Source organism: Convolutriloba macropyga, chromosome 7, assembly GCF_964194025.1.
Source record: "Convolutriloba macropyga chromosome 7, txConMacr16.3, whole genome shotgun sequence".
Taxonomy (NCBI): Eukaryota; Metazoa; Xenacoelomorpha; order Acoela; family Convolutidae; genus Convolutriloba; species Convolutriloba macropyga.
In genome coordinates this window covers 53,772,370-53,792,987 of record NC_134474.1, presented here as the reverse complement: position 1 = coordinate 53,792,987, position 20,618 = coordinate 53,772,370, and the positions used below count along the sequence as shown (strand labels likewise).

The 20,618-nt window shown below is 38.1% G+C and overlaps 1 protein-coding gene across 1 annotated transcript in view; it reads right to left on the bottom strand.

Moving 5' to 3' along the window:
- Positions 1–2,059: 2,059 nt before the first annotated feature.
- LOC142342366 (neuronal acetylcholine receptor subunit beta-3-like) overlaps positions 2,060–20,618 on the bottom strand; it is a 33,753-nt gene continuing 15,194 nt past the window's right edge. Inside the window, exons 6-8 of the mRNA XM_075393668.1 lie at positions 10,636–10,768; positions 2,902–2,998; positions 2,060–2,531 (exon numbers count right to left, since the gene is read on the bottom strand). Of these exons, the coding sequence (XP_075249783.1) occupies positions 2,134–2,531; positions 2,902–2,998; positions 10,636–10,768 (628 nt within the window). The 3' untranslated portion in view covers positions 2,060–2,133. The remainder of the gene's footprint in view (positions 2,532–2,901; positions 2,999–10,635; positions 10,769–20,618) is intronic.

Below are 20,618 nucleotides of genomic sequence, written 5' to 3'. Positions count from 1 at the left end.
AAGATCTACGCTAAACTCAAGGCAATTTATTTAAGATCTACGCTCATCTCAAAGTAAAGTCAGTAAGATTGGCGTTGATTGCGTTGAAATTATGTGAGATCCACGCTTAATTCAACGCTGAATATGTAAGATCTACCCTAAGTTCAACTCATAATATATAAGATCTACGCTAAGACAACGCAAATTAGGTCGGTTTTACGCTAAAATAACACAATATATGTAAAAATGTTCTTGAATGCGCTGAATTTATGTGAGATCCACGCTCAAGCGTTTATCTTTCATAAATTCAACGCATTCAACGCCAATCTTACATAATTTTGCGTTTTTAGCGTCAACACCTCGGCCCGGGGGCCACTTCCTTGGATCTGAGGCTACCATCTACTTGACATGGTCCAATAGAACTATTCTAAGACAACAGTAGGAAGGCTCAATAGTGCGCATTTGTCGGGATTGTTCACACTAGACGAATATCTCACTTGCAAGGTTTTGCTGAAGGAGTGTTCGACAAACCACTCTAGATACGTTATGTCCTCTGGTTCCGCTCACAACACAATTGCACAGTATTCAAATGGATCGAGTACGAGGTCCAGATGCGTTATACTATGTGCAGGAAACTCTGACTGCTATCTGTCAACCGCCATTTATCTGCAAGCCTTACTTTGAAAGCATAAAGAAAACAACAAGCATCAGTCGATAACCACAACGCATCATTAATCAGAATGCATCATTAATCAATTTTATCAAAAATATGGCTTCAAGTTCGTTAAAAAATCTCTGGTCGCGGAACCAACACAAACTCTGATAATATCCAAAAGCAATCAGTAGTTCGCGAATTCAATTCCTCATCTATACAAAAAATTTGTAAGATCTACGCTAAATTCAACGCAAAATAATTAAGATTTACGCTAAAATCAACGCAAATTAAGTAAGTTCTACGCTAAAATCAACGCAAATGATGTAGGATCTGCGCTAAATTCAACAAAAGATATGTAAGACTGGCGTTGAATGCGTTGAGCTTATGTAAGATCTACGCTAAATTCAACGCAAAATAATTAAGATCTACGCTAAAATCAACGCAAATGATGTAGGATCTGCGCTAAATTCAACAAAAAATATGTAAGATTGGCTTTGAATGCGCTGAATTTATGTAAGATATACGCTTAATTTAACGCAAAATATGTAAGATATACGCTAAAATCAACGCAAATTATTTAAGATCTATGCTAAACTTTGTAAGATTGGCGTTGATTGCGTTGAAATTATGTGAGATCCACGCTTAATTCAACGCTAAATATGTAAGATCTACGCTAAGTTCAACGCATAATAAGTAAGATCTACGCTAAAACAACGCAATTTATGTCGGTTATAAGCTAAAATAACACAATATATGTAAGAATGTTGTTGAATGCGCTGACTTTATGTATCATCTACGCTCAAGCGTTGATCTTACATAAATTCAACGCATTCAACGCGAATTTTACATAATTTTGAGTTTCTTAGCGTTGACACCTCGGCCCGGGAGGCCACTTCCTGGAATCTGAGGCAGCCATCTACTTGACATGGTCCAATAGAACTCTTCTAAGACCTCAGTGGGAAGGCTCAATAGTGCGCATTTGTCGGGATTGTTCACACTAGACAAATATCGCACTTGCAAGGTTACGTTGAAGGAGTGTTCGACAAACCACTCTAGATACGTTGTCCTCTCTCTCCGTTACGATAGCATTAAAGAAATCCGATTTGAATCACTCTTTCCCATTTACTAAGTGTATAAACTGGATTTTGCTAACGGATTCAAGAAATAGTATTCGATCATTCATGATGCCAATTCATCCCTGGTAAGAGTCTGCAAAAAATTGAACCGCTAAATTATTTCTTAACACTCTAAATGAATCGACATTTATAAATTAATTATTTTGAAGAAGTTTTTTTGGTCAAATTTCGTCATCAACTCTTAAATGTATGTTAAGTTTTGGTGATATAAATTCTTCCTCAATTCCGCAACTGTTTAGAGGTTTTAGGGAATTGTTTACCCCAAGCGGGGTCTTTATCGACAATTTTCAGCGATGAGAAAGAATGATGAAACTGAAAACTTATTTTTCTGAGAATTTAGTGACGAGTTAAAGATTTGTTCTATTATGGCATATAAAATGGTAAAACAAGCTTCAACGCTACTAAGTTAACAGCTAGAAACAAAACTGATACTATTCTATCCACGCATTTCAAACAGAATCTCCACATTTCCACTTTAGCTTCTGTGAGAACAGCATTCACGATATCTATTTGAGTCAATTGTTTCTCTACTTCAGCTATCTGTGATTCTAATTGGCGAAATTTTTCAAAACATTTCAAGTTCGATTCGCTCAAAATTTTTGCCGTGTTTAGTTTGGAGTCCATTTCGATGAACTTTGAGTTCCGTGAATGGTGGGGTAGTTTGTTCACACGGGGTACTGGCACCAAGAGATATTTGGCAGCAGCTGAGAATAGATGGTAGATGTTGTATTGGTGTTCATAAGAGAAGTAATCGAACCAGTCTGAAATAAAAATGGGTACAAATTGCAAAAAAGTTTAACCTTTTGGGCACAGTATTGAAGTTTATGCCATTTGAAAGAAATCTTTTTCAAATGGCATAGTTTCCGAAACTCAATAGTCAACTCAATACTCAATTTTTCAATCTCAATAGTCAAATCAGTTAGAAGTACTGTTTCATGAATGCCGGCAATCGATAGGGTAACGCTCACAAAATGGGACTGAACAACATATGAACAACAGCATGTTTTGTCTTTAAAAATCAAGACGTCCCATGAAAGCTAGTCAAAAACTGGTCCTACCAAAAACAGCAAAGTGGCAAAGTGACTAGGCTAAACCCTTTGCTTAGGAGTATTAGAACGATGTATACGACACCTGGAGAATGATGGGCTGCAAGTGCAATGACAGAGAAGAGGAGACAGAACCACGTGATGAAAGTGGACAGAAAACAGTACTGTGTGATCACTGGAACCTGAAAGATTGGCACACGTAACAGCCCAGTCAATCCATTTAGACAATTGAAACATAATTGTTCCGACCCACTCAGTGGGAGAGGAACTATATGATCAACAGGGTTTTTGTTTAGTCAATATTGAATGAATTAATTGAATTTCTCCCATTCAAATGATGAAACGAAACGGATTAACCATGATCATAAATAAATGAACAGGTTACTTGAACACAAGTTCTTTGATTACACTGTTTTGCAATCTCAAACTAAATTGGATACGTTTGACAAGATTCTCAATTTTACGCGAAGTCTTTTGTCAGCATTTGTCAAGACCTTTTTTGCAAGATAAAGTTCAATAAATCTCGATCCCTATCTTCAGGTGACATTGTTAACAGTTTAGTCTTCAAAGATTTTGAAATAATGAGCTGTGCAGCTTTAGAACGTGCCCTGTAGCTATGTTTACAATCCACATTCAAAATTTCATTCATTTCTACAATTTCTGCAATTACACTTCAGGCTAAATTAGAGGAAATGTTTCAAGTTTTAACGATTAAAAACTTGAATTTGAAAAAAAATTATACATTGAGTCATAAGGTTTTTTTTGAAGAACATTATTCGAAGAAATATTTTTGCAATTGCTCAATTTTTGTAGACGTCCCAGTGTGGTACATAAAAAATAAAAAAGTCCGTACTCAAAGACTCGGACAGTAGTACTTCCATAAAAACAAAATGATGGTTTTACTGTTGCATGACTTCATAAATCGGGCCAAAAGAGAAACAAATTATCACAAATTTTTTGAAGTTTTCTGCAAACAGACTCTATGTGCTCTTCGAATGTCATGTGAGAGTCAATGATCTTAAGTATTTAAAAGATGACAGTTATCTAATAGGCAGTTTTCATGTTGCCGCTCGTTTTTTTTTCCAAAAACATTTCAAAACTTTTCGATTGGTTTATTTCCAGCTTGTTTGAATGTAGCCATCCGACAACTGATGTTTTTTATCTGTGTTTAGTTCTTCGCAAGAGCGTATTTCGGAAAAAGCAAACAAGTTTCATTGGTATAAAAAAATAATTTCAGTTTTCTTCCGATGTTGTCCCGTTTCTATGTACGATAGTCACTAAGCTGTTTGGTCCAAATATAAACAGATATATTTTTTAATTTGGTCATAATTAATACGATTCGGATAATCTTTCTCTTAATAAACCCATTTTTGCTAAATGTAACACTGTTCTTACCAATTTTTACCACAAAACTGCAGCTCAGATTAGATGGAAAAGATAGGAGGCGTTTAAAACGTTCATAATTGAAGACAAGGAGTTCGCTGAATTGGCATCTTTTTTAAACAAATTTTACTGTTCCCCCTTGTTCCTTGAGACTTCATCTATCTAACCAAATACACCAGAAACATGTAGAGCTTCCATCGAAATTTTGTCAAACTCCTCTTATGCAGAATTCGGATTAAGTTGTTCTCCTTCAATCTTCTAACGTTTTTGTAGCCAAGTTTCTAGATACTGTGTGATAATTCGGTCTAATCACTTTCTTCTGCTGTTTCTAATTAAAGCGGACAGTTAGTTTGTGTTGTTTGCGTACATATGTAGAAAACTCTTTTCCAAAGAAGTGAAGAAGTGAAGAAGAAGCTCTTAAATTTTATAGATTGAAAAATGAAAAAAAAATAAAAAAAACGTTTTTCAATTTTTTAAACTCATTTTTCTTAAGATTCTATGATTCTGTTTCTAGAAACTACACCAATGTTGTTTAAATCCACTGGAATGTTTTTTCACAAGAAGCAGAGACAAATCTGTTGAAAAAATTTTCGTTTCCAGGTAATTTAGCTATTGTCAAGTCTGCTCGAGGTATATTGTTGTGAGGTTTTTCGCATAGTATCATCATTAATTGGGTTGACCCAAAACTTTTATTTACTCACAAAGTATTCGAATTTCTCGTACCAGTTTCAAATTTCTCCATTTTCTAAGTTTGTTTGACCTGAAGGAAGTCAAGAACGACTTCCGATACTTTCCGATTTTTGATTTAAAAGTTACACTTCGAGTTGAGAATGTCACATCCATTAAGCTATGATTGCGGGAACATAATGCTATATAAAACGACTGATTTGTAACAAATCTTGCCGCCAATTGAAACATTGATTAATACTTCTCTCTCTCTCTCTCACACATCAATACACAACTTATCAGGTTACTGTGCCCAGCCAAACGCACAGCTGCACACAAAAATTTTTCTGCAAGGCGGCCAAACAAAAACAGAGACAAAACAGCAAAGGGACAAGACACTGCCAAAGAGACCAGAAAGGGCCAAAGAGACGAAAGCCAAAACGAGAGAGCAAAGGAGAGTCCAGAAAGGGAGCAAAAAGAGAGCAAAAAGAGAGAGCAAAAGAGAGAGAGAGAGCAAAGAGTCCGAAAAGAGTAGCTAGCAAGGATCAACAGGGTGAAGTTCCAGGCCCTAGTTTTGAAGGAGTCTGTTTGAGTGCCGGCAAAGTGCCAAACTAAGATTGAAAACATTAATTGTTCTAAACTTGTAAAAAGTTACTTTCCTAAAAGGTAGCTTATTGGTTGTGACGCGCGTGCATTTCCGGATACCGTTCGGACATTTTTTTTTGAAAAAGCGCAACCTACTCGAACACCGTTAATTTTTTGAAAAAGCGTTGATTTGCTGAATATCGTTCAGATTTTGATTTTAAAACATTGTAATAAACCTGTAGAGCAGCGCAAAACTTAGACACTCTACAAATATGGTTGAAATTGATTGAAAAATGATAATAACTTTGGAGAAATAATCATGCTAATAAAGGGCGATACATGTAGAGACTGCCCTTGAGTCTGTGAAGTTATTGCAACCTGGGTTCCGCTAAGGATAACACCCGACATAGAGGATCCTTTTACAGTCGAACCTTGTAAGGACGTGGCCTGGCCGTTTCTTAGTGACCAGTAATGACATAGACAAGAGGGTAGTGTGTGCGTGTAGGACCTTTTGTTTTCCGACCTTTTAATCCTAGTTCTCCAAAGAGTTGGTTTTTGTATGAAAGTAACGAGTGAAAAAGTGTTGAATTGATAAATTGATTAGAGAGACTAATTTTTGCTTTGAATTGATAGTCTGGTTAGACAAGAGATGAGTGATAAGAACAAACGTGTCCAATTCAGCGGGAAAGAAGAAGACTTTTTGTACTTTTCGGAGCAATTTGAAGCTCGCATTTTTGTCCTTAAGTTGTACAAGGTACTTGATGGTAGTAGTACATTTGAAGATTATGTCCCATCTACACGCCCTAACGCTTCACGAGCCAAAAAAGACGCAGCTATAGATAAAGGGAGAGAAATTTTTAAAGACAAAAAATGCACATATGGTATGAGATTGTTTCGTCGCTAGACAAGCAGTCAGTTCTTTATCTTAGGCCATATAAAGGAGATGGGGCTCAAGCATGGGATGTGTTAACTAAGGGATTCCGCAGCTTTGAGAGACCTAGATTACAAAAGTTAGTAAGCGAACTCACTAGCCTTGTTAAAAGAGACGACGAAAGTTTAATCGAGTATATAACAAGAGCAGAGGAACTACAATTTAACCTTAACCAAGTCAACGAGGGTTTGAGTGAAAAAATGTTTACATCAATTCTACTGAAAGGTCTGCCGAACGAATTTGATAATTTTGTCACACTTGTTAAGTACGGTAGTGAGGATAAATCACTTGATGAGTTGAAGCGAGATCTGATCAACTTCGACACTGAGCGAAGAATAGAGAGTGATAGGAAAAAGGCAAGTGAAAGTGTCTTCCTAACAAAGCAGAAGAGGTGCCATAACTGTAACAAGTTCGGACATATTGCAAAATTCTGTCGCTCAAATAATAAGCCACATAACCAACAGCCTAATACCAGCAAATTAATTCAATGCTACAATTGCAATAAGTTTGGGCACAAAGCTACAGAGTGTAAGAATAAAAAGTTTGAGAGTCATGCCAGGCGAAGCGTTAGAAATGAGAAACAGAATTTAGCAAAAGATGAAGAATACTTCAGTTTCTTTTTATGCCCAGTTGATGATGAGGGAGTAGGACTAGTGCTAGATTCGGGAGCAACAAGTCACATGATAAACAACAGGGAAATGTTTATCGATATCGATGATAGTTTCTCGGGCAAAGTACAGAACGCAAACAAAACAGAGTCTGAGATTTGTGGCCGAGGTACAGTTGCATTTTTAGTTAAGGATAGTAATCAGGTTAATAGCAAAATTATCTTAGAGAACGCTTTGTTTATACCTGAAAACTCACACAGTCTAGTCTCAATTAGTAAACTTAGAGAAGCAGGAGCTGATATTTTGATAGGACCAGAACTAAGCATAATAGACAAAAGCGGAGTTGAGTACCCATTTAGGCAGGAGAAAAATTTGTTCATTTGGGACTTTAGTGAGATTGATAAAACTTGCAAGGAAACCTGCCTAATATCCATTAGCTTAAAAATGTGGCACAAAAGATTGGGTCATAACAATTTTACGGACCTTAGCAAACTAGTTGAACACATTGAAGGAATGCGTATCAGCGACAGTGCGGTAGATGTATGTGAGATTTGCGAGTTGAATAAAGCTAAGAAACAACCAATAGCAAAAAATTGCACAACAAGAGCACAAGCAGTGTTGGACATTGTGCACACAGACATCTTAGGGCCCATTACCCCCGAAGCTGTAGATGACCACAAGTACGCGATAGGTTTTGTTGATAGCTTCAGTAGATATTGTAGGGTTTACTTTGTGAAGTCAAAGGACGAGACTCTAGAGAAATTTCAACAATTTTGTGCAGATGTAGGCCAAACTTTAACCTTAGTATCAGACGGTGCAAAAGAGTACATATCTAGCGACTTTAAAAAGTTTGCCCGGCTAAAAGGAATCAGGCTTGAGAAATCTGCGGCGTACACGCCACAAGAAAATGGTAAAATTGAAAAACTTTGGGACGTCACTGTAGGAACTGCTAGATGTTTAGGAGATCAGGCTTCTTTAGAGAAAAAGTATTGGACTTATTCGCTCAACATGGCGTTCTATTTGAAAAATTTTTGCTATAATTCTGCAATAAAGAAAACCCCTCATGAAGCCATGCATGGCGAGAAACTAAATCTTAGTTTCATGAAAGTGTTCGGTTGTGTTGCTTACTCTTTCATAGAGAAACAGTTCAGAAACAAAATAGACAGAAAAGCGAAGAAGGGAATTTTTTTAGGTCATGCACTCGATAGTAGATCTTTTCTGATAGGAATATAAAACGATCGCAGTGAGCTTAGGGTTCAAAAAACAAGGAATGCAAGGTTCGACGAGAACAACTATTACTTCGGAGTGAATGAACAGATAAATCTAGAACATGAGGTAAACAAAGAGATGAGTGAAATAGTTTTTTTAAGTGAAATTGTTGATCAAAATATGTTACCTAAAAACGCAAAAGAGGCGCTCAAGAATGACAACTGGAGAAAGGCAATGCAGGACGAAAATAACTCACTAAGCGAAAATAAGGTTTGGGATCTAGTTGAGGATAATGGAGCAAAAGTAGTGGGTAGTAGATGGCATTTTGGAGTTAAATATGGTCCGACGGAGGAGATAAGTAGATTCAAAGCAAGGTTCGTGGCCAAAGGTTACAGTCAAGTCTTAGGGAAGGATTTTCATGAGACATACTCACCAACAACTAGGTTGTCAACAATTCGTTTAATTGTGAGCTTGTCTGTTCAAAATGGTTCAAAAATAAGACAAATGGATATAAAAACGGCATATCTTAATGCACCTACAGCTGAAGAAATTTACATGAAACAACCAGAAAGTTTTGAGCAATTAGACAACAAAGGAAAACCTCTTATTTGTTTAATGAAGAAAAGTCTTTACGGTCTTAAGCAGTCAGGAAGGAATTGGTATCAGACATTTAGGAACTTTTTGGTAGCTAAAGGTTTTGAATCTTCGGTTCAGGATGATTGTTTGTTCATAAATAGAAGTGAAAGACAACTTCAAGGCGCAGTCTGTTTGTGGGTAGATGATATAATAAGCTGTAAATTTCAGGAAAACGTCTCGGCTTGGTTTGAGAGTGAGCTGTCTAAGGATTTCAAAATAAGTGATTGTAGGGATCTTTGTTGGTTTCTTGGAATGAAAATTGTGAAAAAGGAAAATTCAATTGAAATCAACCAAGAACAGTATATTGAAAAGCTGATAGAGAGATTTGGACTAAAAAATTGCAAATCAGTCGAGACACCACTTGCAGAAATAAAACTAACAAAAGAAGACTGACCTCAGGAGGGGAGTGAAGAGCAAGTGCGCATGAAAAGTTTTGATTACAGAAAGTTAGTGGGTTGCTTGAATTATTTAGCTTGCTCAAATAGACCAGACATTGCTTTTGCAGCAAATTTCTTAATTTCTTTTGTTGAGAACCCAGGGGAAAAGCAATGGAAAGCCGGAAAAAGAGTTTTGAGATACCTCAAATGTTCTAAGTCAAAGAGTTTAGTTTTTAGGAGGGGAGACAAGTTAACCTTAGAGTGTTTCTCCGATGCCGATTGGGCGGGAATTTTAGACCATAGGAAAAGCACTTCAGGATATTGTTTCAAACTTAGTAGTACCTCAGCCATTGTCAGCTGGTCAACAAAGGTTCAAAGATGTGTTGCTACATCAACGGCAGAAGCCGAAATGAATTCCTTAGTAGAGGCAACAAAGGAGGCCATTCACTTGAGAGATCTGCTTCAGGACTTAAACGTTGAGGTGCAAAAACTTATTGAGATTTTCGTTGACAACCAGGCATGCATAGCGCTCAGCAAGCAGTCCACTCACTATGGAAAAACAAAACACTGCACTTAAACTTCATTTCATAAGGGAGCTTGTAGAAAGGGGAGAGCTAGAATTGAAATACTTGCAAACTGACCTCAAGATCGCAGATGTCCTCACCAAGGGGTTAGGGAAAACAAAACACGCTAGGTTTTGCGCGGCTCTCTTAGGTGACACCCAACCCGAAAGGAGGGGTGAAGGAAGTCAAGAATGGCTTCTGATACTTTCCGATTTTTGATTTAAAAGTTACACTTCCAGTTGAGAATGTCACATCCATTAAGCTATGATTGCGGGAACATAATGCTATATAAACCGACTGATTTTTAACAAATCTTGCCGCCAATTGAAACATTGATTAATACTTCTCTCTCTCTCTCTCTCACATCAATACACAACTTATCATGACCAATTATCTATAATATTCTACAAATTTGACCATTTTGCTCAGAAACTGCAGTTTATGTTTTGAAAATAGCTAAGGTGGCTCATGTTATCGAACGCATTCTTCAAACGAACAAAGAGCACAGAAAGTGATTCTAATTTTTACTAATGTTAGAAACGGTGCTGGTCAGTAAAGGCATCAATACAGGTTTTTAGTTGACACCCAAAAATGATTTTGAGAGATAATTTTATGATCAAACAGACATTGTTTGAAGTGTTATCTTGAAAAAATTTTGATAGCGTGTTTTGTAAATGATTGATCGATAATTACTTGCATCCATTTCATCACCTCAGTTTTTCTAAACTTGAGAATTTTAGAAAAAAAAGGAAAATAAACGGTGCATAAACCTGTTTGGTTTCAAATGTATTGATTTCGTGTGGTGAAAGCGTTATTGATGGTTTTGTCTGTTTCTTGTTTAGTTTTGTGTGTTTGTCTGACCTGTACAGAGTTGATGGGTACAAATCCACTGATGAGTACAACATTGAACACCTGAGTGAGGAAAAGAGACATGATGAAATTGACTTTCTCCTTGTCTTCATTTGGAAGCAGAAACACCAGAGTGGAGAGGAAGCTGCAATCAGGAAGCATATTTTATCTGAGTATTAAAGCCACTCAACTCAATCTTCTGTCCCTCTCAACCCCCCCCCCCCCTCAGAGTAGGGTAAATTTCTAAATTTCTTGTCATTACCTGCTGTCGTACTTTATTAAAATTCAATAGTCTCTCGCGAGGCGGGTGCGCTTACAACTTTCCAAATTGTAATTCGCGGAGCGAAATCTTGACTTAATTATTCTACGCTTACTTGCGGAGCGAGTTTGCAAAGAAAGATATCAACTGAAAATGAATTGCAAAACTGAAAGTATGAGCTCAAGAGCTTATAAGCAAAACAAGAAGGTGTGATTAGGCATGTCTGATCACGAAGCCGGAAACCAAGAAAGGATGTACTGCAAGAATCACGAGACAGAAATTGAACAAAATAAGAAATGATAATGAAGGGCAAACAAAATGAACTAAAAAAATACATCGTATGAAATTTTACTGCATCAAATAATTAAATGGGATATAATGTATTCCCGTGTATCACATACCCTCTGTTGCAACAAAAGAAAAATTGATATAATTTGATCTAATCTGATATAATTTGATATAATTAGTAACAATATTTACAAATTAGTACTTGACTTGGTCCCCGGTTAAATAGATAATAACAACATATTTGCTGGTTATCATAACTAATAATAAACTACCATTACAAATACGAATTCAGCAGTTTATACAGTTTTAGTGATGACCAAAATTATTCTTGTAGTTCTTGACTTTCTGCCTCCAGACTGTCATTGATCGTATCAGTGTCGGGGCATCTTGATCAATTAGAGGTTGCACTTGTTGTGCAGGAGGCGAAACTTCACCGATTACCGGAGAAATGTTGCACTCCTCAGATTGTTGTAGAGCCATGTGTTGAACAGTCTCTACAACTGATGCCGAAGGAGGTTGGAAATTCTCTATATCCCCCGCTCGGCGTGAGCGTTCGGGTGGAGCTGTAATTGCTGAGTCCGAAGATGATACGAAACCAAAAAATGATGGGCTTCGTCTATTACGGTCCGAGGTTCGTTTGCCTTGTGGTGGTTCTGGGTCCACTTGTTGTAATGCCAAGAAGAAGCCGATTGTGCGGGAATCACTAACTCGCTTGGCAAATCAGTTTGAGGCTCTGCAGTTTGATTTCGTAGGGCGACAAAATCGTGAATTTACGGGATGCGCCCTCGCATCGTGCATGATTTATTGCAACGTGATGACGACACTCCGCTGCCCGGATCTCGTTTACTATGTTTCATTTTCTTGTCGCCTTTAAGTTTAAGCTTGTAGAGTTTGATCTGCGACTGAATTTCTTCCTCCACTAAATTTTTCCCACGTTTGTGGTCCTCTTCTATTTGCATATACCTTTAGTGGAGATTGTCTCTCCTGCGCCGCTCCAAATTTTGCAATATCACTATTGCGAACTGTTACGATTTGCTTGCCAGGCTCTTTGATGGTTGAAGTTGTTGGGCTAACCTTCAGTCTATTTGATCCTGGAGCCAAAACCTCATATAGGCTCTCAAATTTTTCTTCGGGCTGCGCTTTCCGTGAACTTTGCGGGCCAGTTTGGGTTGCACTGTTCGGTCTGTCACTGGTATTGGTCTACGCTAGCTTGTTCGGATGAAACGGGACTCGCAGTCCGTACTCGCCTGTTCCCGAGCATTTGCGTCCCGCGCTGCACGAGTCATCCCAAGTTCCACGTCAATGTCACAGCGGTGTCCGTTTACCCATTTATCATCGGGACGGATTGCTTCGGTTGTTACTGTGGCCTCGTCTAAAAAATGATTAAAGATATTTTCGTAAGAGAAATTAGACAATTTTTGTTTAGTAGCGATTACGCTCAGCGGGGTATTAGGCTTACAACCAAAGTGTGCTTCGAATGGCGAGAACTTTGTTGTTTTCTGTTTTCAAATTCGCAATTGATCAATGATTATCTTTAATGCATGTCTTACATGGAAAGTGTTATTTACTGATTTTTCTTTTTTTATACTTGCCAATCTATTCTTAATTGTTTGAATTAATCTTTCCATTAAGCCTATAGCACGATGATCATTACCTGGAGCTTCAATAATTTGAATGTTGTTCTTATTGCAGAAAGTCTTTACTTGATTCCCAACTAAACATTTCGCTTGATCCAGTCGAATGGAGTGGGGTATTCCATGATTTTTAATATACATGTCCAAAAAATTGAGAACATTCGGCCCATTGGCCTTTTCATATATACATGCAGTCGGATATTTAGAAAATCGGTCTATAGCAGTTAGGAAATATACTTCAGCACCTTTTTCGTCAAAGATAGGTCCCCCAAAATCAATTTGCAATTCTTGATCTGGTTCGACACATGGTATATGAGTTTTGAAATGCTTAGCGGGAATTACAGATTTCAAGTTCCTACAAACAGCAGTGCGGGACTTGCGCTCTGTCTCTTTGACGACGAGTTCCCGGTTCATATATGGCCACCAGCAATGCATGGCCATACAGATCATCCCCCACGTACCCGGGTGGCTTGCGTGTATGTCTTCAATCAAGGCCTCTCGCAATACATTTGGTATCGCCAGGTTTTCATCGACGCAAACGCAGCCGGATCGTACTTGGAAATCTCTCCAGTATGAGTGTATGTACGGATTGAGGGCTTTTAGACAACTTTCGTTATTAATAAGAATGCAAGCGCGTACTTCCTTTAATAAAGCGTCTTTACTAGTGAGCGAGGCGATCAATGATTTGCTAAATATTTTGCTGAAAATCTGGTCAAAGGTCGGGACCTGGGGACTTGGTGTGAGAGGTGTGCTGATATTTGAAGATAAAGCTGGGGATGTCGGAGTTGAAATAAATAGCGGATTTGCGGCGCGAATTGCATTTGGAGGAGTTAACTGTTGATTCGCAGCGCGAGTTGCATTTGCGGAATTTGTTGCTTGATTTGCGGCGCGAAAGGAGGTCACTGACGTTGAGAGTGAGATTGCGCTTTGAGAGGCATCATTGAAACGAACTCTAGTGATACGTTTCTTTGAAGACATCTTGTAGGTTGTTGTGTTGATATGATTTATATCTACTTTATGGTTCAGTTTTGAGAATTTAGTTGAAGGAGAACTAGTCAAATGATTTGCAGAATGATTTAAGGCGAAAAGCACCGATGCTAATTTTGGGTTGTGACTTTTAGATTTATTTGTGGAATGTTGCCTAATTGGCGGGAAATTAGACTTAGTGAACTGAGTCTCCCGCTCTGCGAGGTATCTTTCATTCCAATTTTGGAATGATTGTTTACAATAAATTGTATTTCGCCCAGCGAATGAAGTGTTAATTGGCATTTGGGACAGGAGATATGCATATTTTGAATTACTCAATTTACGATTAGTATTTGTAGCTTGATTTCGCGGTGCGAGAGAGATGTAATAACCATGCTTGTGTACGCGTGCTGCGTGTGTGCTAATTAAATTTATTGCCTTATCTATAGCCTCATATTTAGGTGTGATTTCATGTGCAGGATCATGTGCTTGTATCAATTTATGTAAATGAGATGCAGGTTCTGAGTTGTTTAAATTAAGTGAATTAACAGATGCAGAGATTAGCTTTAATTTTGCAACAATAAAATCCTCGTCATAGGCAGAAACTTTTTTTAGCTTTTTGATTCGGATGTCTTGAAATATAGTACACTAAACCCATTTTTACACCTGGTAAATGTTCAATGTCGAATTGAAATGGAAGTATACGATCAATCCAGCGAGTTAATCGGCTGTTAAAAGATTTATTCGAATGGTTTTCTTTTGACATAGAAAGCAAAGCTCTGTGATCTGTAATGACCGCAAAGTGTTTATCATAGAAGTAATTTTAAAAATATTTGATAGACCAGACAACCCAGAGAAGTTCAAATTCATTAACGTTATATCGTTCTTCACAGAAGTATAAAAATCTGGATGTAAACACGATTGGTTTCCACCAATCAACTATCAATTTTTCGAGCACTGCCCCTAGACCCGAGCGAGACGCGTCACATTTTACGCGTGTTTCGAGTTGCGGGTTGTAATAACTTTTTTCCGTAACGTTCGCGATGCGATTCTTTATTTCAATAAAATAATTGTTGTGCACTTTAGTCCAGAAAAACTTAGATACTTTTTCAGCAATTGGCGGAGGGGATGACTAATTTGAGCTATTTTCCGAATAAATTTTCCAATATAATGTACCGAGCCGAGAAAAGAACGGAGTTTCTTTAAGGTCTTTGGAGCTTCGAACGCTAAGATAGCAGACGTTTTACTCTTGATGGGCGAGATACCCGATTGTGAAATATGATATCCTAGCCAAACGATTTCTACTTTTGAGAAATGACATTTTGAGAAGTTTATTCGAAGATTTTCGTCATCTAACCGTTTAAGACAACCCATGACATAGTTTTTAAGTTCTTCCTCTGACCCCTTACTTACAACCAAAATGTCATCGAGAAAAAAATATGTGTTCTTTATACCAATTAGAGTATAACCCATTGCTTTTTGGAATTCTGCCGGCTTGTCTGTTAACCCAAAAAATCCGTTTGAAATCTGTATGTGCCGGTCATATCACCGCTATTATGTTAAAATTACAATGGTTTGTGGTGTTGGAATCCAAGTACAATTGACTGTATGCGTACTTCAGGTCTAGCGTAGAAAAATATCTTCTGTCTTACGGCGCAGGAGCACTAATTTGTTGAGAAATAGATTCAATAAGTGAGTCGATATTAGGCATTTGATATTTATTCTTATGAATGGCTTTATTTAATTTTTTGAAATCCAACGCAAGTTTACAAAATTGGTCTTTCTTTACCGTGACAACTATTGGTGATATGAAACACTTGTCGGGAAAACTAGAAAGTTTTATTAAATGTTTTTTGTCTAGCAATTTTTTAAGTCCATTATTGAGTTTGTCTTGCAGATTGATTGGTATACGTCTACCTTTCTGATGTCTAGGTTGAAACTTTTTGTGAAAGTTAGATTTAGCTACTTGATTCTTACGGGATCCAATACGGGATACAAAATTTGGAAAAGTTTTTGGGATTTGTTCTTTGAATTCTGACGAAGAGGAGTGATGAAGGTTGTGTCACAGCTAGACCTAGTTAGTCGAACAAGTCTCGGCCAATTAGGGATTTGAGACCGTCTGCAATGACTGTGAATGTTGCTGAGTCGAATGTCCACCCGTTGCTTGTGATTGAGGAATGTATCTTTACTTTGATGTGAATTGGCTCATTCGAGAAATTCCTGAGTTGTGGAGAAGCCTTTTCTTAGATTCAAAAGGCGCCAGGACTGCTTTATACCACTTGCGACGTGAGTGAACGATTGAGAATACTGCATGGGCTCCCGGAGTCCACGAGCAGTGTAGTAGTGATATTACCAATTTTGATGGGCATGCTGAGAGGCTCAATTTTTTCTATGTCATTTTCATTTAGGGCAACCGTATTATCCTCTCCGCTACTGTAATCTGATTCATAGAGTTTTGCCGGCTCGAGGAAATTCACCGAATCTTCCGGGTGTGGTTCTTCATCCACAGTGTTTACAGTCCTTTTCTTAGGGTTTTGCGGTTTCCGACAAACTTTTGCAAAATGGTTTAGGAGTCCACAATTATCGCGAGTTTTACTTTTAGTGATACATTTATCGCGATGATTTGGGAGCTAGATCCCACCACAATTCGAACAATAGAGTGTGGAGCGGTTGTTTTGCCACTGAAGATTGTTCGAATTTGACCAATTCGGTGTTCGGGAGCTGTTTGAAAACTGTATTGCGTTTACACTAGCTGGAATGAGGGTCTTGTTATGTTGTTGAATTATGTGTTAATTACGCATCCCAAGTTCCATGTTAATTGCTAACTCTAGTGCCTGACGCGGTTCCACTGTCTGTTTGAGAAGTTCTTTTTGAATTTCCGGATCAATCAAGTTGGTGATGAATACATCACGTATCAGAGGTTCCTCTTTTTTTCAGTCACAATTTTCTGCTAATTTTTTTAGCTCACCGTAGAATTGTTCTACCGCTTCTCCCCGGAGTTGTTTAGTTTTGTGAAGGACGTGTCAGTTGAAGGTCATGCTTCAGGACGGATGATTGGCTCTTCCACGATCTTCCAAAATTCTGCAGTGGAACGTGTATTGATCATGATCATAATGTGCGGGTTCTTACAGTTCAAGATCCGACGTCCTTCCACCCCGATACTCAAGTACAGAAGAAACACTGCTTTGCGATCTGCAAGTGACCATTGCTTGTCTCCACACATTATGCCTTTTTGGATTAGACGTTGGCACTTGTTTTGCCAATTCATCTTTTGCTGGTCATTGCGAGCATTCCTTTCCCTTTCCGATTGTACAGAAGAGCCGATTTTTGTATCCTTGTATATGGGCTCGAGCGGGAGGTCCACCATCTCGGGTTTAGGTCCAAGTAGAGTGTCAGGAATTATATTCTCCTTTGCCAATAGTGCCAGTTTGTACTGCAATCTTCATTTCTCCCAGCAAAGAGGGGGGTCGGGTGTTGGTTTATCCCAGAAAGCGTCTATCCCGAGTGGCGGTGTACGCTTGTTTGCTGGCTGCGCCATGTCGTACTTTTTTAAAATTCAATAGTCTCATAGTCTCTCGCAAGGCGGATGCGCTTACTACTTTCCAAATTTTGATTCGCGGAGCGAAATCTTGACTTAATTACTCTACGCTTACTTGCGGAGCGAGTTTGCAAAGAAAGATCATCAATTGAAACTGAATTGAAAAACTAAAAGTATGAGCTCAAGAGCTTATAAGCAAAATTAAGACGGTGTGATCAAACATGTCTGATTACGAAGCGGGAAACCAAATAAGGATGTACTGCAAGAATCACGAGACAGGAGTTGAACAAAATATGAAATGATAATGAAGGGCAAACAAAATGAACTAAATAAATACATCTAATGAAATTTTATTGCATCAAATAAATAAATGGGATATAATGTATCCCCATGTATCACACCTGATGACAATAAAAGCGTATTTCGATATAATAAAAGTGTATTTTGATATAAGCCTAATTCGATATAGAATAAAAGCGTATTTCGATATAATAAAAGCGTATTTCGAATAAAAGCGTATTTCGATATAATATAATAAAGCTGAAGTAAAGAGGGGTCAAATTCTGTCGAATGTCCACCCGTTGCTTGTAATTGAGGAATGTATCTTTACTTTGATGTGAATTGGCTCATTCGAGAAATTCCTGAGTTGTGGAGAAGCCTTTTGTTCTTAGATTCAAAAGGCGCAAGGACTGCTTTGTACCACTTGCGACGTGAGTGAACGATTGAGAATACTGCATGCGCTCCCGGAGTCCTCGAGCAGTGTAGTAGTGATATTACCAATTTTGATGGGCATGCTGAGAGGCTCAATTTTTTCTATGTCATTTTCATTTAGGGCAACCGTATTATCCTCTCCGCTACTGTAATCTGATTCATAGAGTTTTGCCGGCTCAAGGAAATTCACCGAATCTTCCGGGTGTGGTTCTTCATCCACAGTGTTTACAGTCCTTTTCTTAGGGTTTTGCGGTTTCCGACAAACTTTTGCAAAATGGTTTAGGAGTCCACAATTATCGCGAGTTTTACTTTTAGTGATACATTTATCGCGATGATTTGGGAGCTAGATCCCACCACAATTCGAACAATAGAGTGTGGAGCGGTTGTTTTGCCACTGAAGATTGTTCGAATTTGACCAATTCGGTGTTCGGGAGCTGTTTGAAAACTGTATTGCGTTTACACTAGCTGGAATGAGGGTCTTGTTATGTTGTTGAATTAGGTGTTGATTACGCATCCCAAGTTCCATGTTAATTGCTAACTCTAGTGCCTGACGGGGTTCCACTGTCTGTTTGAGAAGTTCTTTTTGAATTTCCGGATCAATCAAGTTGGTGATGAATACATCACGTATCAGATGTTCCTCTTTTTTTCAGTCACAATTTTCTGCTAATTTTTTTTAAGCTCACCGTAGAATTGTTCTACCGTTTCTCCCCGGAGTTGTTTAGTTTTGTGAAGGACGTGTCAGTTGAAGGTCATGCTTCAGGACGGATGATTGCCTCTTCCACGATCTTCCAAAATTCTGCAGTGGAACGTGTATTGATCATGATCATAATGTGCGGGTTCTTACAGTTCAAGATCCGACGTCCTTCCACCCCGATACTCAAGTACAGAAGAAACACTGCTTTGCGATCTGCAAGTGACCATTGCTTGTCTCCACACATTATGCCGATTTCGATTACACGTTGGCACTTGTTTTGCCAATTCATCTTTTGCTGGTCATTGCGAGCATTCCTTTCCCTTTCCGATTGTACAGAAGAGCCGATTTTTGTATCCTTGTATATGGGCTCGAGCGGGAGGTCCACCATCTCGGGTTTAGGTCCAAGTAGAGTGTCAGGAATTAATTTCTCCTTTGCCAATAGTGCCAGTTTGTACTGCAATCTTCATTTCTCCCAGCAAAGAGGGGGATCGGGTGTTGGTTTATCCCAGAAAGCGTCTATCCCGAGCGGCGATGTACGCTTGTTTGCTGGCTGCGCCATGTCGTACTTTTTTAAAACTCAATAGTCTCATAGTCTCTCGCAAGGCGGATGCGCTTACTACTTTCCAAATTTTGATTCGCGGAGCGAAATCTTGACTTAATTACTCTACGCTTACTTGCGGAGCGAGTTTGCAAAGAAAGATCATCAATTGAAATTGAATTGAAAAACTAAAAGTATGAGCTCGAGCTTATAAGCAAAATTAAGACGGTGTGATCAAACACAACTGATTACGAAGCGGGAAACCAAATAAGGATGTACTGCAAGAATCACGAGACAGGAGTTGAACAAAACATGAAATGATAATGAAGGGCAAACAAAATGAACTAAATAAATACATCTAATGAAATTTTACTGCATCAAATAAATAAATGGGATATAATGTATCCCCATGTATCACACCTGATGAGAATAAAAGCGTATTTCGATATAATAAAAGTGTATTTTGATATAAGCCTAATTCGATATAGAATAAAAGCGTATTTCGATATAATAAAAGCGTATTTCGAATAAAAGCGTATTTCGATATAATATAATAAAGTTGAAGTAAAGAGGGTCAAATTCTAAGAAACGTCCACACCTTTAATTTAAATTTTCAGAACAGATTTGGTGAATCGTACAATTAAAGTCTAGTGCGGGGCGTACGGCTCTAAGAGAACTCAATGCCCTCCAGTCGTTACATGTTTCTCCCATTATTGAGGTGGAGAAGTCGAAAGGGTCAGATGAAAGATCGGCTAAGCGAAAAGTTGCATAACAAAGACCAAAGTACTATTACAATTGCCACAAACTTTGCTTGAGAGCAGTTAAAAATAATAGATTACGATTTACTGAAAGTTCATTTATTTCGCGGTGGTCAAGTCGGGAGTTTGCATAATGTGTGATGTAATAAATGTCAGAACAAATCTTTGTATCACAATTGAAAATATCCAAACGCAACCACTCTAAAATTGTCCATTCAAATACTGAATAGAACACATTGCGCAACAGACCCTTTTCTAATGAAATTGGGAAAACATGAACTTTGTAGGATTTATGTACAATATAATAAAGTATATTTTAAAGACATACATGGTTTTTGTGTTGAATGAAATGGGAGTACAAACAAAACAGTCCTATAATTCAACCCTACAGCAAAACTATCCAATAACAGGTCGGAATTGATATAGGGCAAAAAGATTGTACACTTGAAAGTTGAGCTCAATGGTCTGATTTTTGACCCTATTGGTTAATGGTTTCACAATGTAACGTATACCCAGTCCACGTATTGACCTATGAAAAGACCATGCCCTAACAAAAAGAACAATGCAAGACCATGCCGAGCATAAAACAACCATGAAAAGGCTTTTGCC